The following is a 17,535-nucleotide window of genomic DNA, read 5'->3' as shown; positions in this document are numbered from 1 at the left end:
GATGTGGTCTAAGAAGTCAGTGTGTTCAAGTTTTAAATACCAGGTTGTGCTCAAAGTAGGCATATTATAGTTTGCTCTATTTGAAATATTTTATCCAGTTCATTTCAATTAAAAAAAAAGTCACACCTTCAGTAAATGGTAAAGTAAGAAGATGTGGATTCTGCTTTGAAATTCAATGATATGGAATTAAAAAATTAAAAAAGGTAAGTGACCCTGCCACAATATTGAAAATATTTCTTGGTAAGTTTCTAAGACATCATAGTGTTTCTAGCAAAATGTATTGCAAGTTTGAATTAAGGCTAAATTGAAAATATTACTTGCCACACCTGTTTTTGTAAAGCAAGTTGTCCCTCCACTTCTTGGACTTTGCGCTCAAGATTTTGTTTTAGTTTCTGATACTCTTCATGTTGCTCATCAATCTTGGAGTCTTTTGAACTGCATTTTAACATGTTTACAAATCAGCAATTAAAAATCACAAAATTAGACTGAAGTTTCTTTTAGTATCAAAACATATTATTCATGATGCTAAAGACAGCATAATTTCTAAAATCTTATGCAAAACACATTTTAAAAAAAAGTTATACAGTTGGTAACATATTATGCATATTAAGCAAAATGACTTCAAAATTTTATCAATGGAAGGTTTAAAAGACAGCTCGTGCAAACTATTGCCCATAATCAGGAATTCAAGACTAGAACTGCTGGCATGCAGACAAGTAAAAAGGCACCCAATGTCTGAATCTTTCCAGCTATTTGCTAAGCCAAAATGCAGAACATATGCACAAAATGGGTGGGTTTGGCTGAGTTATTATTCAATCCTCAATAACCCAAAATTATGGCAGGGGATTTTATTTACACTTGGTAACACTTAACATAAATGCATTCACTTGGTCCTCTACGAAGGATAAGATTAGGCTTTTCAAATAGAAATAAATTCACAGCATGCTGGCTGAGCTTGCATTATTGCCCAGAGGGGAGTTAAGAGTCAACCACATTCCTGTGGGTCTGAGTCACTTGTAGGCCAGATCAGGAAAGGGTGGTGAAATAATTCTACAGAGGCTGGAACCCCATCAGCAAGTCACCTTTTACTTACAAAGGGACCATCCTTAACTATAATACCACCTCAAAGAGTTAGGCACTAGAATGTCAGCATCCCTGACCTCAACCTTTATGTCAGCCAGAAGCCCCAATCAGGGAACTTGTTACAATCACTGCAGGTGCATTTCCTTCCTCGAAAGGACATTAATGAACCCCAACAAGTCTCATGGTCATCATTAAATTCCTAATTCCAGATTTTTTTGAGTTCAAATTCAACAATCTGTAATCCCCAGAACATTACCTGGGTTTCTGGATGGTCTATGATAATACCACTGGGTCATCTCCTTGCCTCTTTATTGGGCTGATTGTGTTGAACAGACTATAAAGCTAAATCGAGAATGAAGGTCAGTTGTTACGTGCTGGAGAAGAACAGGTGTTCTTGTAACTCAACCCCAGGAAGCAGGCAATACCTTTGCTAATAGAAAAAGGCTGATAATACACCAGATTGAAAATAAAATAGTTTCCTTCATTAAATTCATCTACTTAGCTAAATCTGGCACGATTTGAAAATTCAAACTACAATAAAAAAAAGTGCTTCAAACATAGAAAAATACAATAATTCATTATTGCTGCTTTCTGAATCATTAGATGCAGTCTGTTATTCACATCTCTCTTTAAAATTGCAGTAGTGAATTTATGTTGCAGTTCTGAAGCATCCTTAACATTAAGAAAAGGCGTACATAGACTAGGCTTCTATAAAAATTTGCTGCAGAATCACAAAGGTTTCAATCTATCAGTTAAAATGGGTGATTAATGACCATCTATTCACAATTACTTTCAGTGGTCCTTTGCAACTTGCCAAGTGAGCTGGTAACGTTTCAATAGAAGATAGATCATGTGGCATTGCAGTTTTAAAACAGAAGGGACATAGAAGCTGATGAACCATAGCATTTCCAACATAATTTTCTTGCAATTGACAGAAACTGCAGGCAATCTTATGCACGATATTCCTTGACCTGAACATACCTGCGCATTTTCTCTATTTCTAGTTGATGTGCTTTCAGTGCCTGTTGGTACTGAAACTGCACTTCATCCAGAGTCTTTGTTTCCTTAGTCACAAGTTCTTGCATTTTGGCAATCTGAATTTGCAGATCACTGATCTCTGCCTGTTTGCAGCTTTCGGTAACCTTCAGTCGAGCAAATATGGCATCATACCGTTCCAAATCTCGGTCTCGTTCTTCCAGTACCTTTAGGTTGAACATGAAGTCCTCTTTCAGTATGTTAAACTTTTCTTGCTGTGCTTTGAGTTTTCTTTGTGAATCTTGAAGTGCAGTATGTAGTGACTGGACACGTTGTATCTGAAGGTCCTTCCATTCCTGTTCCTTCCGAATAAGAAGTTCATCAAAATTATCTTGAAGCATTCTGCAAAGTGATACCTTACAAATAAAACAAAATAAGTTTTCAAATGTACAATTACACTGAGGAATTAGTGGTCCCTGCAGTTCACACAGCTTCTTCAAGCATTGTCAAACCAGTTAGTTGTACCAACAAAAAAAATGTTAAACTCAAATACTGACTGACCTATTGCGTACTCTACATTTTGCAAGAGCTGTCATGCCACTGGTTGTAAGTGGGATTGCACAATTATTGAATGAGATGATCAATTTGTTAAATATGCCATCAGGTGCAATGGTTTGAGGCATAAGATAGTTCCAAAAATATATTTGTTAAAAAACTTTGTAAATGGTACATTACAGTGCATTCAGTTGTGACCATTCACATGCCCAATGAAAATCCAATTATTTTAAATTGACTGCATGAAAGAAGTCGTCAAATGCTTTTCTCCATTTTCTATATTTTCATTCTTGCTAATTCACTTATTAGATAAAGTCATGTAGTAATAATATTGTCTGTATTTCTGTACACATAGTAGCTATTGGACTCAAGCAGAAGCATCCATTAATCTCAAATAAATTTTACATTAAACATAAAACAACAATATACCAAAGTATTAAATTTCCTGGACACCACAAGACAACAGACATGAGACATTTTCTTGCAACTCCCAAGAAAAAAAACCAGAAAACTTACACGTACATAGACCCTAAAGATTAGACCCTAAACACACCTTCCTCAGACTGGTGAGATCTCAGCCAGTGCACAATGCCAAGCTATAAACAGGTACTGCCCCTTTTATTGTATATTAAATCTCAACCCAGATTTAAAGTTGACAATTAACACAGGGTTCATTACAACACATTCATTGTATGTGCCAACCCTTACCCCAATATTCTTTAAACTTAAGCTAAGAATTAACTTCCTCAGTAATGGATTTCAAGCTCTGCCGTCAATCACGTTCATCCATCTTGCAGTCCTCCCCATCCCCACATCCCCAGGGTATTTCTGCCTACTCCCTCCATAGCCTAGTTTATATATCCAGATTCCTCCATGGAGCCTTCTTCACTCCACCATTGTTCCCTTCAGCCTCTCAAACTCCCTCATTCCTCCACTTGACCTCAAATTAACTAGAAAGTCAAACAAAAGTACAATAAACTTAAAACTTGGTATTTGTAACAGAACAATATCATAAGTTGATTTCTATGCTTGCATCAACTATTAAAACTTCTTCAGTGTAAATGGCATTGATGTTATTCCTTACATTGATTTGAATGACCTCAAAAAGGAATGTTAAGGATGCCACGGTCAGGTTTTCCAGTCTATTCAGAATAGCTTGTAAAGTACATTTCTTTCAGCACTTTGTATTTCAACAGTACAGCTGATAGCCTACATGCAGTTATCTTGCTGTCAGCAGTGTTTCTAAATATACACAATCCACCTTTACTGCAGACACAGATTTTGAGATAGTGGAAGGGTTTTGAGAGTGTGTCTCCTTTGAAAGTTCAAATCCAAATTCCTCTAAATGAGAATCTTGGTATCTGCAGTGGTAGTAGGAAATTAAGCTCTATACAATAACAAAAAGGGTGATAGAACCCAAAGTAATTAATGTCATAATGCAAGTAAATTAAACTGCACACTTCTTAATTCTTTGTCAAATCAAAAAAAAAGTCTTGTTTTAAATTCACTTGAGAGACACTAGTGTCACTGGTTGGGCATTTACTGCCCATTTCAAATTGCTCAAAAAAAGGTTGCCTTTTTGAACCACTACAGTCCATAGGCTGTAGGTAAACCCATAATGCCATTAGGTAGGGTTGCCAGGATTTTGTTCTTTCAGTAGCGTGGGATCAGTCACATGATTACAAGTCAGAATGGCGAGTGGCTTGGAGGGAAACTTGCAGGTGATTTTGCTTTGTCTGAGAAACAACAAAACGTTTACATTACTATTCTTAACAATACAAGGCTGAATTCGGTAACTGTATAATTCCATGATATGCCATTTTAGCTAGCTAGCTACACAATTAATTAGCAAATTAACCAAAACAACATTAGCAGATTTGATGGCATAGGGACATACATCATATGTTGCAGTCAATAACTAAGCTCGATCTCTAATATCTTATTTAGCTGCTGGTAATAAAGATTTCATACATGTCTCATCATATGAAACGAGTAATTCTTGTGAAGCAGCAGTTACAATATTACTTGGCAGTTTCATACACATTCTAAAGAATGTGCTTCTTGTGTATTCTTCAATATTTTGAAAGAATAAATAGAAAAGTCAACTTGCCTGTGAGGAGATAGCAGTTCTCTTCCCCCAAATGACAAGATAGCTTTACAACATGAAGACATTTTAATGAATCGTCAGCACCAAAAACACCACTAATATGAAGTATCAGTTTTTTTTATATCCCTCCAAAGTAAACAAAAACTAAGAGTGAATCCTGGGTATTATACAGGAGTATTGATTGAGACACAAATCGAATACAAAATGCCTGAGCTTATTTGTATCTTCAAATTTAGTCAAGGAAAAAGTTAAAATTAGCACCTTTGGGCAAACAGGAAGAACAATACACTGCCCTATAACTACTACTTTCCCATTTCTTAAATGCTAAGATGTCTTATGACAAATCTGAACTAATTTGTTTGATTTGGAATCTGCAACATAACCCTACTGTATTCAAAATGGGCCAGATAAAGAAACAATGCAGTTAATCATTGTTCTACACGGTTTAAAGGGGTACAAAATGTTATATTCAGTGCATGGTAATTTATTTTATTGTTAAATCGTAGAGTTTGATTGTTTTTCTCATAATCTGCTCATGCTGCTGTCATATTGACAATTCGGAAAGAGGCTATTGTAGTTAGTGCACATTTGCAAACAAGTGACAAGACAGACAGAAATGGCCAAAGTCCTGCAGTGAGGGGAGAGTGACTGCCCTTGATACCAAGTTAGCATTTGGTGGAGTGTGCCATTAAGGAGTTTGAGCAAAATTGAACTGGATGGGAATCAGGACAGAAACTCTATACTGAACATAATGGAACATGCATGAATTCATTGAAGTTCCTATAAGGTAATATCCTACGCCAAAACATCTTCAGTTGCATTCCCAGCCATCATTAGATCAAAAGGTGAGGATGTTTACTGATGGTAGCATGGAGTTCCATTCCATTCACAACTCCTCAGATACTAAAGCAATCCAGATACAGAGAAATCTGGATAACATTCAATCATGGCATCTGTCACAGAAGTACCCAGTAATAAAAGAGACTTTAATGAATACATCTTGAGATTCAACATTAGTATTTTCTAGACCCCAGCTTCAAAAGGCAGAGATTTTCTTTGTCAAGAAACTTAACAGTATAAAAAGTTTACAAGACCAAGACAGAAGTTAGATATTCTCCAGCAAGTGATTCACTGCAAAACACATGACCAACAACCGAACAGCTTGGGGTGTTTTAGGATCATTTACTTAACAAAGTGAATTCTGCTCTAACAAACAAAAAGCTCATTTCATTGGCTTAACATTAATTTTCTCCATCACGAACACACAATGACTAAAGTATGTACAGTCGACAAGACGCACTGCAACCAATTGTCAAGACTTTTACACCAGTAACTTCTAAACCTGCGACCTCCATTGTTATGAAGGGCACAAATGGCAACTGGGAGGATGGGAACACCGCTACCCACAAGTTCTCTTCCAGGTAACACAACATTTGGACTTAGAAATATACCATAATTTAGTTACTATCACTACATAAAAAAGTGATAAATGGCTAAACACCCCTGCAGGATGATCTTCACCAGACAGACCGCCATAGTTCAAGATAGCATGTACATTATCGAACATGATTCAATTCTTCTGGGCAGTTTGCCATCTCGAAAGATACATTTCATGTTAAACCATCTTAACAAGGAGGGAGGGGGAAGGGAGAGTGCAAAAACCTTTGAACAGTTAAAGTGGCGTGTTGTAAAGTAATTTAGCAGCTCGAATTGACAAATCTTCTCTTTTTAAAGATGTTGTGCTATTTAGCTTAATTCACTTGTATAAGAAGTGATCACCCAACCATTCAACTTTAGACGCCATCATGTATTTACAGGGTTGGAGGATTTGATCTACAGGGAGAGGCTGAATAGGCTGGGGCTGTTTTCCTTTGAGCCTCGGAGGCTGGGGGGTGACCTTATAGAGGTTTATAAAATCATGAGGGGCATGAATAGGGTAAATGGACAAAGTGTTTTCCCTGAGATAGGGGAGTCCAGAACGAGAGGGCATAGATTTAGGGTGAGAAGGGAAAAATATAAGAGACCTAAGAGGCAACTTTTTCACACAGTGGGTGTTACGTGTATGGAATGAGCTGCCACAGAGGAAGTGGTGGAGGCTAGTACAATTGCAACATTTAGAAGGCATCTGGATGGGTATATGAATACAAGAGTTTGGAGGGAAATGGGCCAGGTGCTGGCAGGTGGGACTAGATTGGGTTGGGATAACTGGTTGGCATGAACAAGTTGGACCAAAGGGTCTGTTTCCATGCTGTACATCTCTACGACTATGTGCTGGACCAGACTTCAAGCATTAACTACTTCAATTCAGCAACAAAGAACCCAAGCAACAGGGCCCAATGAGATCCAAACAGACCACTGGAACTTCCTTCTTATATGTACTCTTTGTCTTATTAGTACTTGTTTTAATCTTGATAACTGTATTGCCTTAGTCTGGCTTAAAGAAATAGTTTTGAATCACTTCAGTTAGATCTAATGATTTATGAAACAATATCTTGGGCGGCACGGTGGCACAGTGGTTAGCACTGCTGCCTCACAGCGCCAGAGACCCGGGTTCAATTCCCGCCTCAGGCGTGTGGAGTTTGCACATTCTCCCCGTGTCTGCGTGGGTTTCCTCCGGGTGCTCCGGTTTCCTCCCACAGTCCAAAAATGTGCAGGTTAGGTGAATTGGCCATGCTAAATTGCCCGTAGTGTTAGATGCAGGGGTAAAGGTATGGGTATGGGTGGGTGCACTTCGGCGGGTCGGTGTGGACTTGTTGGGCCGAAGGGCCTGTCTCCACGCTGTAAGTAATCTAATCTAATCTAATCTAATCTTAAAATTCCAAGTGAATAGGAGGAAAGAGGAAAAGCTAAACAAAAAGCTTTATAGTTTCTCCAAAGTAAAAGGATTTTGTTTTACTAAAAAAGGGCTTTCAGAACCAAGTTAAAATAAACCTTTTTTTAAAATCTATTTATGTTTTAGAAGTTTAAACTTACAGTCAAGATTTAGTAAAACTATAATAAAGATACTTTTCACATGAGTAACTTGTATTAAAGTGCTTCAATGTCTAGCATGTGATCTGCATATTATAAAAAATTATCTACACTCATTGTACTGATTATGCTCACATTTACTTAACTTGAAACTTTTAATGAAAATTTCTGCTAAAAAAAGGGGTGGGGCTTTGGTTTGGAAGACATACACAAACAATCCTCTAATTAGTGATTGTTCAGCAGTTTCCCAAGCTGCAGTTATATAAGTTTATCTCCATTATGTATGCTAATTTCCTCTCTATCCCCCACTACCAACCAAGAATAAATGCAATTAAAATGTTTTCTTTCTATTTAAATTCTTGTTTCCATTGAGACTGGATTATTGTCAAGACTAAGCTTCAAATACCTCTCCTGAAGTGATTCCCTCATCCTAGGCCCGACCATGCTCATGAACCAAAAATATTCAAACAGTACTAACTCTCATATTAATTGTATTCTTTAAAACATTTGCTTTTACTGTACAGTTCATATGCAATTCTTTTCCCACCAAGTGTTTGGTTCAAGTAGTGCTGTGACCTATGTAATGTACATAGGACTTTACTTAAATATTTAAAACCTGTATTATACAGAACATTATTGACCAGAACTTTGGAGACTGTTGCTAGATAAATCAGTGACTTCTGGCAATTGCAAAAGTCACTATCTGAGATATCCTGTTCTATCACAAGTCGTCTGCAGTAGTCCTTGCTTCAGCATTGAATGTTTGTAATAGCATGAACTTGGGATAATTGACCACAAGTTCAACATTAAGAATGGTTGACATATACATTGCCATTGCATTTGCACTCATTTCCCTTAACCCTGTTAGCATTTCACAAATATTTAGATCTAATTGATGATACTTTCATATTCAGACCACCTTAATTAGGATCCATCAAACTGATGGTTGGAGAAAGTACAACATTGAATCCAACTGCAAAACACATTAGGGAATATTTCTTTTAACCACTGGAAAAGAAAATCTTTGGAGTAATTGACAGGAAGGTGAACAGCATCATTCCTTTGCAATGAAACATTCATGACAATATCAAGTTTGCAAAGCATCAATGGTGAAGATATTTCCATTGTGCTTGTATTCATACAACTGATTTGATCATGGCTTGCATAAACTTTTATTTCATTTCACCAGTTGACTATATGTCTGAACTCAGAGGTTTAAACATCTTAAATTTAGAATCTGTTCCCATCACTCTTCTAGAAGAGAATTTCAAGTGAACTGAAAAAGCCAAGATTAAAAAGATTTTCTAAAGTGAAAACTTTTTAAAAATTTCTTTCATGGAGTATGGATATCACTGACAAGACCAGCATTTGTTGGCCATCTCCAATTGCCTTCAAGAAGGTTGCGCTGACCCCTTTCTTGAACTGCTATGGTCCACCCAATCACATATACCCATTTTGTTAGGAAAGATGAGTGTAAAAGGATTTTGATCCAGCAACATAGACAGAACAGTAATACAGTTCCAAGTCAGGGTGTTAGGTGGCTGCGAGGTGATGACGTTCACATGCATCTTGGCAAGTGCCGAGTATTTCAATGAATTAATTGCTGATTTGATTTTAGCCTCAACTCTACTTTTCCTCCTATTCTTCATAATAGTTATCCCTCAAGTCCAAAAATGTATTTATCTGGGCTTTGAATATATTCAATGAGTCGAATCTCAGTTCTTTCGAGTGGAGAATTAAAATGATTTGTGAATCTCAACAATTCTGCTTCATCTGTTTCAGTTGGGAGGGGAGGCACCTTATTCTGAAACTAAACTACCAGATTGAGATTTCCCTTCACCTTCCTCCTCCAAGCAATTCCTTTTTAACTCTCCCCAGCACCTACTCTTCTCCCACCACTTGAACAAGATTCTGAAGTTGTTGACATGTTGCAGTAAAGATCACCTCTCATTCTCCTAAACTCTTACACTCAAATACTTCATCTACGTCAATACTATAAATAGTAAATAAGCAAGGCAACAGCACTGATTCTTGTAGCATCCCACTAGTTACAGGCTACTGTTATGGTCCAGGCCAGACCCTCTCAAAATATTTTAAGGTAGCCTAGACCCTAACTTTTTCTTATTTTTGAAAGCAAATGTGAACAACTGTTCTTGATGCAATGTGACTGGTCAAACTACTAAATATTAAGCAAAACACAATTTATTTAAACACTATTGTTAAAATACAACCAAAGAAGAAAGGAATTTAGAATAACTTTACTCTATTAAAAATTTAACAGAATAACAAATAAAGTAACTTGTACTAATTAATTGTTCCAATACAGTGACAATGACATTCTATAAACACATCCCTTGGGTCAAAGGGAAATTCAGACACAGATTCTCACATGCAGTTCTCCAGCCAAGTGGAAAAAACATAAAGAGAAAATTCAGAAAGAGTAGCAGCCAGGAGATATTTATTGAAGGTCCTAATTCTGTTGAGACCCAATAGCTTTTGATGCTACTGAAAAACCAAACACCAGAAATCTTAATCGGAGAGAGCTGGCCATATTCATTCAGACCATTTTTAAAAAAAAAAAGAGACCAAAGACCTCGCAAGCTGTTTACTCAAATTGTCTTAACTAACCAGCTCAGTATCTCGGATTCAATCTCTCTCTTAAAAGAAACCAGGACTCTGTTTCCTTCAGTTAGCCAATTCTAACTTTATGCTAGTAGATTACCCTAAAAACCATGGGTTCTCATCTTATGTAGTAAACTTGTGATATCTTATCAAATGTCTTTTGTAAGTAGAAATAAATTACATCTACAGGTTCCCTTTTACCTATCTCAATTGTTACATCCTCCAGGAACTCTTGTCAAATATGAATTTCCCTTTCATAAAACCATATGGCTGTGCTCAGTTGTATTAGGATAATTGTCAATATCCTGCTGTAACTTCCTTAATAAAAGATTCCAGTATTTTTCCCAATCACAAATGTTAGACAATAACAGATTGTTGGAAAAGCTCAGCAGGTCTTGCAACGTCAGTGGAGAGAGATTAGAGTCAATGTTTTGGGTCCTTCCTCAGAACTGGATGTTAGACAAATTGGCTTACAGTTTCCTATTTTTAGTCACCCTCCCCTGTTGAATACAGATAATATTTGAAGTTTTCCTACTCGTTGGACAGTCCAGAATCTAGAAAATATTTGAAGATTACAACCTTGAACTATATTTTCTCCACTTAAAGTTTCCATCCTATTTAATGAATGGCAACGGAGCTCACAATTCACTGCAATCAAATTGAAAAGTAAATGACAGTGTAGTAAAGCATTTACAGAGAAGCATTAAACATAATGTTGCCACCATTATTGGAGGTTTAGAAAGAAATACATTTTGGAAATTGATGCAGAATCACACATTTGAAATCAAATTCACTGAATGTAGAATCCTAGATGTTCCTGCCCTCTGTCATCATCCTCATTGCCACATTGGTGAGTTCAACTAACTCGACAGAAGCTACAATAGAAGGACTTTCTCAGTTGTACATGGTCAAGTTCAAACTGTCATTATGAAACCGTGTGCAACTTCATGTTAACTTGATCCTGTGTTGAAGTGGTCTTACTTTAAATGCCTTATAAAACTCCAACAGTCACGGAATCAGAACACTGCTTTGCCTCCTTCCATCTATTGTTATTCCTGCTACTTTGATTCTCCTGTGTCCATTTAAATAGACTCACTGGCAGAAGAACCCCGATCGTCATGCTGGTGGTAAGAAAAATTATCCAAAATGTATTTCTAAACTTTTGAATGTAAATATTATTTTATATATGTAATTATGTTTCCACACATTTTAATTAATACAACATATTTAACTTTATATTTCGTATTTGTTTGGTGTCAGTGATGTAACATTTTGCTTGGTCCTAACTAGCTTGTTTTTGTTCACATGGAGAATTCCTTCTACCAACTGCCAAATCCTCAGCTTACAAAATTTTTCTCTTTTTCTGTTTATTACTGGTTTTTGTTCTCTGTACAGCTCCCTCGTCAGTGCTCTCAATTCAATGCTGGATAGTGATTCAGGCAGCAGGTACGCACAAAATGTTATCTTTCCAAATTATCATTATTCTTTTCAGCCTTAAACTGGATTACTGTTAGCCCCACAGTAGGCATCATAACTGAACCGAAATGCTTTCCTTACTCAGATTTCGATGAACAACAGTAAGTAGCATAAACTCTGGCCAATGCTGTTGATAAGCATTGATTTTCACCAACAATACCTGGAAGACTGAAATTACTACTTAAGTCCCAACACAAACTCTGATCCTTAGCTATCAATACTAACTTTCTGCCTGAGAACTATCTGATGCCTAATCAGACAGTTTGCAACCTTGGTTTTATAATCAGACTTCAAGATGAGCTTCCAACCATAGATCCACATTAGTAATAAAACTACAAAAACAGGTTGCCTGAAAATTCAGCATGTCTGACAGTATTTGTGAAGAGAAATCAGAGTTAATGTTTCAGGTATGGTGACCCTTTCTCAGAGTGCCAATTTCTCTTCACAGATGCTGTCAGACCTGCTGAGCTTTTCCAGCAACTTCTGTTTTTGTTTCTGATTTATAACATCCGCATTTCTTTTGGTTTTTAAATCAACAAGACCACCTGTTTTCACAGCTGCAACCTATCAACATAGCCCAACTCTGCTCCTTTTTGCAGCTGATGGAGCTATCTAGACTTGAAATGTTAGCTTGTCCTCGGTCTATGGATCCTGTCTGAATTGCCGTGATCTCCAGCATTTTTTGTTTACAGTCTGCTCCTCAGTTATTTCTCAAACCCTCAACCGGTCCTTTATTACTGGTCAATTGGTCTATTCCAGTACACTCTTGGTTGGCTTCCCTCATTTCACTCTCTATAAATTAGAGATCATACAAAACTCTGATATCTGTGTCCTGACTGACCTCCAATCCCAAAAACCCTCATGTCACTCACCAAGAATGGGTGCCGGTTAAGCAACACCTCAATTTTAAAAATTCTCACCTTGCCTTCACGTTGCACCCATGGCCTCACACCTCTCAACTCCTCCAGCATCAGAGATGTTTGCACTCCTCTAATCTAGTCTCTTAAGCAAAAAGTTTTAACCAGTCACTATTTAAGGGCAAATCTTCAGTTGTCAATGTTCGAAGCTCAGAAATACTTTATCTGAATCACACAGTCTCCCTACTTTTCTTTCTGCCTTTAAGAAGCTCCTTAAAATTATTTGGACCATGCATCTAGTCATACATCCCAATATCACCTTATGTGGATTGATGAAGTAAAAACAATGACTGCAGATGCTGGAAACCAGATTCTGAATTAGTGGTGCTGGAAGAGCACAGCAGTTCAGGCAGCATCCAAGTAGCTTTGAAATCGACGTTTCGGGCAAAAGCCCTTCATCAGGAATGATGTCAAATTTTGCTTATAGGACTCCTGTATGGTGCCTTTGGTGATCTTTATCAGCTTAAAATTATTTTACTTTTAAGTTTAGGATGCTGAAATCAGTTATAATTCTCTTATTAAGAGAACTAACTCAGTAGAGACCTTGATTCAGTACTTGGAACTTCTTGGTATGTACATCTCAAATCATAATTAGTCCAGTTATAAGACTAATCAGTAGATTTATTTCTATCCCAAGTGTGTCCCTTATCAGTTTCTGCTCTCAGCCAGAGTTCTTTTATTAAATTGTTTGTCATCTGCATTTTCCAGTCTACATTCATTCTTTTTCTGCAAGTACTCATTCATTAGTCTTTTGTTCACAATATACAGAAAATGAAGGAGTGAAATTAATTACATCAATTGGAAAATTCTCAGTTAAGGTAGTCAACTCTTAATTATCACATACCCTCCTGGAACACTTATGAAATTAACTTAAATAGTTATTGCTATCTACATGCTGAATTTTAATAAAAATACATATGGACTCATGCTTTGACATTAGCAACTGATTGTTAGACCATAAGACCAGAAGACATAGGAGTGGAAGTAAGGCCATTCGGCCCATCGAGTCCACTCCGCCATTCAATCATGGCTGATGGGCATTTCAACTCCACTTACCCGCATTCTCCCCGTAGCCCTTAATTCCTCGAGACAACAAGAATCTATAAATCTCTGCCTTGAAGACCCATTTAGCGTCCCAGCCTCCACTGCACTCTGCGGCAATGAATTCCACAGGCCCACCACTCTCTGGCTGAAGAAATGTCTCCGTATTTCTGTTCTGAATTTACCCCCTCTAATTCTAAGGCTGTGTCCACAGGTCCTAGTCTCCTCACCTAACGGGAACAATTTCCTAGCGTCCACCCTTTCCAAGCCATGTATTATCTTGTACGTCTCTATTAAGTCTCCCCTTAATCTTCTAAACTCCAATGAATACAATCCCAGGATCCTCAGCCGTTCCTCATATGTTAGACCAACCATTCCAGGGATCATCCGTGTGAATCTCCACTGGAGACGTTTAAGTGCCAGTATGTCCTTCCTGAAGTGTGGGGACCAAAACTGGACACAGTACTCCAAATAGGGCCTAACCAGAGCTTTATAAAGTCTCAGTAGCACAACAGTGCTTTTATATTCCAACCCTCTTGAGAGGAGTGACAACATTGCATTCGCTTTTTTGATCACAGACTCAACCTGCATGTTGACCTTTAGAGAATCCTCGACTAGCACTCCAGACCCCTTTGTACTTTGGCCTTACGAATTTTCTCACCGTTTAGAAAGTAGTCTGTGCTTTTATTCTTTTTGCCAAAGTGCAAGACCTTGCATTTGTTCACGTTGAATTCCATCAGCCATTTCCTGGACCACTCTCCCAAACTGTCTAGATCCTTCTGCAGCCTCCCCACTTCCTCAGTACTAGCTGCCTATCCACCTATCTTCGTATCATCTGCAAACTTCGCTAGAATGTCCCCAGTCCCTTCATCCAGATCATTAATATGTAATGCGAACAGCTGTGGCCCCACCACTGAATTCTGTGGGACACTGCTCGTCACCGGCTGCCATTCCGAAAAAGAACCTTTTATCCCAACTCTCTGCCTTCTGTCAGACAGCCAATCCTCAAACCACCCCAGTAGCTCACCTTGAACACCATGGGCCCTCACCTTGCTCAGCAGCCTCCCGTGTGGCATCTTATCAAAGGCCTTTTGGAAGTCTAGATAGACCACATCCACTGGGTTTCCCCGGTCTAAGCTACTTGTCACCTCTTCAAAGAATACCAACAGGTTTGTCAGGCATGACCTCCCCTTACTAAATCCATGTTGAATTGTTCTAATCAGACTCTGCTCGTCTAAGAATTTAGAAACCTCATCCTTAATGATGGATTCTAGAATTTTACCAACAACCGAGGTTAGGCTAATTGGCCTATAATTTTCCATCTTTTGTCTTGATCCTTTCTTGAACAAGGGGGTTACAACAGCAATCTTCCAATCATCCGGAACTTTCCCTGACTCCAGTGACTCTTGAAAGATATCAACCAATGCCTCCGCTATTTCCTCAGCCATCTCTCTCAGAACTCTAGGATGTATCCCATCGGGGCCAGGAGATTTATCAATTTTAAAACTTTTTAGCTTTTCTAGCACTATCTCTTTTGTAATGGCAACCATACTCAACTCAGCCCCTTGACTCCCTTTAATTGTTGGAATATTACTCATGTCTTCCACTGTCAAAACTGATGCAAAGTACTTGTTAAGTTCTCCTGCTATTTCCTTATCTCCCATCACTAGGCTTCCAGCATCAGTTTGAAGTGGCCCAATGTCTACTTTTGCCTGTCGTTTGTTTCCTATGTATTGAAAGAAACTTTTACTATCATTTCTAATATTACTGGCTAGCCTACCTTCATATTTGATCCTCTCCTTTCTTATTACTCTTTGTTATCCTCTGTGTGTTTTTGTAGCCTTCCCAATCTTCTGATTTCCTACTGCTCTTGGCCACTTTATAGGATCTCTCTTTTTCTTTAATACAATTCCTGACTTCCTTCGTCAGCCATGGCTGTCTAATCCCTCCCTGGATAATCTTTCTTTTCTTGGGGATGAACCTCTGTACAGTGTCCTCAATTATACTCACAAACTCCTGCCATTTTTGCTCTACTGTCTTCCCCGCTAGCCTCTGCTTCCAGTCTATTTTTGTCAGTTCCTCTCTCATGCCCTCATAATTACCTTTATTTAACTGTAACACCATTACATCCGATTTTGCCTTCTCTCTTTCAAACTCCAGACTGAACTCTACCATATTATGATCGCTGCTTCCTAAGGGTTCCCTTATTTTAAAATCTTTTATAAAATCTGGTTCATTGCAAAGCACTAGGTCCAGAATAGCCTGCTCCCTTGTGGGCTCCATGACAAGCTGTTCCAAAAAGCCATCCTGTAAGCATTCCATGAATTCCCTTTCTTTGGATCCACTGGCAACATTATTTACCCAGTCCACCTGCATATTTAAGTCTCCCATGATCACTGTGACCTTGCCTTTCTGACATGCCTTCTCTATTCCCCGGTACATGTTGCGTCCCTGGTCCTGACCACTGTTAGGAGGCCTGTACACAACTCCAATTATGGTTTTTTTGCCTTTGTGGTTCCTCAATTCCACCCACACAGGCTCCACATCATCTGACGTTGGGGTGTAGTTTATCACAATTTAGCTAGTCGCAGCTAATGTAGCGTTGTTTTCAAAGGAGTGAAAAGAGTCTAAGGCTAAATTATCTTACATTCGACAATTTGTTGCTAAACAAAGCCTTTAAGCAGAGACTAATTTTAAAAGCATATAGAGCTACATAAAGCCATAGAGATGCACAGAATGGAAACAGACCCTTCGGTCCAACCCGTCCATGCCAACCCAATCTAGTCCCACCTGCCAGCACCCAGCCCATATCCCTCCAAACCCTTCGTATTCATATACCCATCCAAATGCCTTTTAAACGTTGCAATTGTACCAGCCTCCAAGCTTCAGTGACATTTGAGGTCAGAAGAACTCCATCCTTCTTTTCAAATGTGAATTTTGCAACAAGAAGCTCTGGCCAGCGTCAGTTTGCTCAGGAACTGCATCATGTCGAGCTCCTCAAAAGCCTGACTTTGCCCCCAAGCTCACCTTTCTCACACCACCACGGCCGACCCACAGCCGTGCTTCACTCCGTCTCTTTAGACGCAAACGGATTTCAAGCCCGTTCAAATAGGCCGCTCGTTTCCCGTTACCACGGTGACGCGCGGTGGTGTCGCTGTCAAATCCATCCGGGTCTGGTGTTCCCCTGAACGGGAGGAGTATTTGTGCCACCGGCAATGGTTCCGTTTTCTTTGTAAGATGTATTTTATTCAAATAAATCAACTAAAGGTTGAAAATAAATAGTAAGAGTGCTGAGAGAATTCATCCCCCTTCTTAGTCCTCTCAGTGATCATTATCCATAATGGTTCTCTCTGTATTTTAGCTTTATAACTATCAGCCCAAAGGCTTTAAAAAAGGACCTTTTCACATCAAAAATTAATCAGATAAATATTTGAAAGGTGCAGTAGCACAGTGCTAAGTATGCCTGCCATTGGACCAGAAGACCTGGGTTCAAGTTGCAAAATCACGTTTAAACAAGTTGATTTAAAAGTCAAAAACTGAGTTATTAGATTTTTTTGAGGACACAGCGAAAGACAACAGGTGTACAAATCTATATTCAATTTTCTTATTAGATTATTGGGTTGTTTTGTTTTGGTGGTTGGTTCTTAAAATAAAGAAAAAATAAGGACCGCATTAATTGGGTATTTAAGTCAGAGATAGATAGGCTCTTGACTGGATCAAAGATTACATGGAGAAGGCTGGAGAATAGGTTTGAAGACTGTATCAGCAATCATTTAATAGTGGGGCAGA

The 17,535-nt window shown here is 38.3% G+C and overlaps 1 protein-coding gene across 2 annotated transcripts in view; it reads right to left on the bottom strand.

Annotated features, from left to right (window-relative positions):
- ccdc57 (coiled-coil domain containing 57) overlaps positions 1-16,881 on the bottom strand; it is a 183,516-nt gene extending 166,635 nt beyond the window's left edge. For both annotated transcript variants that reach the window (XM_072558516.1, XM_072558517.1), the window contains exons 1-3: positions 16,774-16,881; positions 2,065-2,474; positions 327-435 (exon numbers count right to left, since the gene is read on the bottom strand). In XM_072558516.1, coding sequence (XP_072414617.1) covers positions 327-435; positions 2,065-2,459 — 504 coding nt within the window. In that variant the 5' untranslated portion in view covers positions 2,460-2,474; positions 16,774-16,881. The remainder of the gene's footprint in view (positions 1-326; positions 436-2,064; positions 2,475-16,773) is intronic.
- Positions 16,882-17,535: the final 654 nt, after the last annotated feature.

The sequence above is a fragment of the Chiloscyllium punctatum genome, chromosome 39 (assembly GCF_047496795.1).
Source record: "Chiloscyllium punctatum isolate Juve2018m chromosome 39, sChiPun1.3, whole genome shotgun sequence".
Lineage (NCBI taxonomy): Eukaryota > Metazoa > Chordata > Chondrichthyes > Orectolobiformes > Hemiscylliidae > Chiloscyllium > Chiloscyllium punctatum.
The sequence above is the reverse complement of the archived record's forward strand: the minus strand, read 5'-3'. Positions and strand labels throughout refer to the sequence as shown.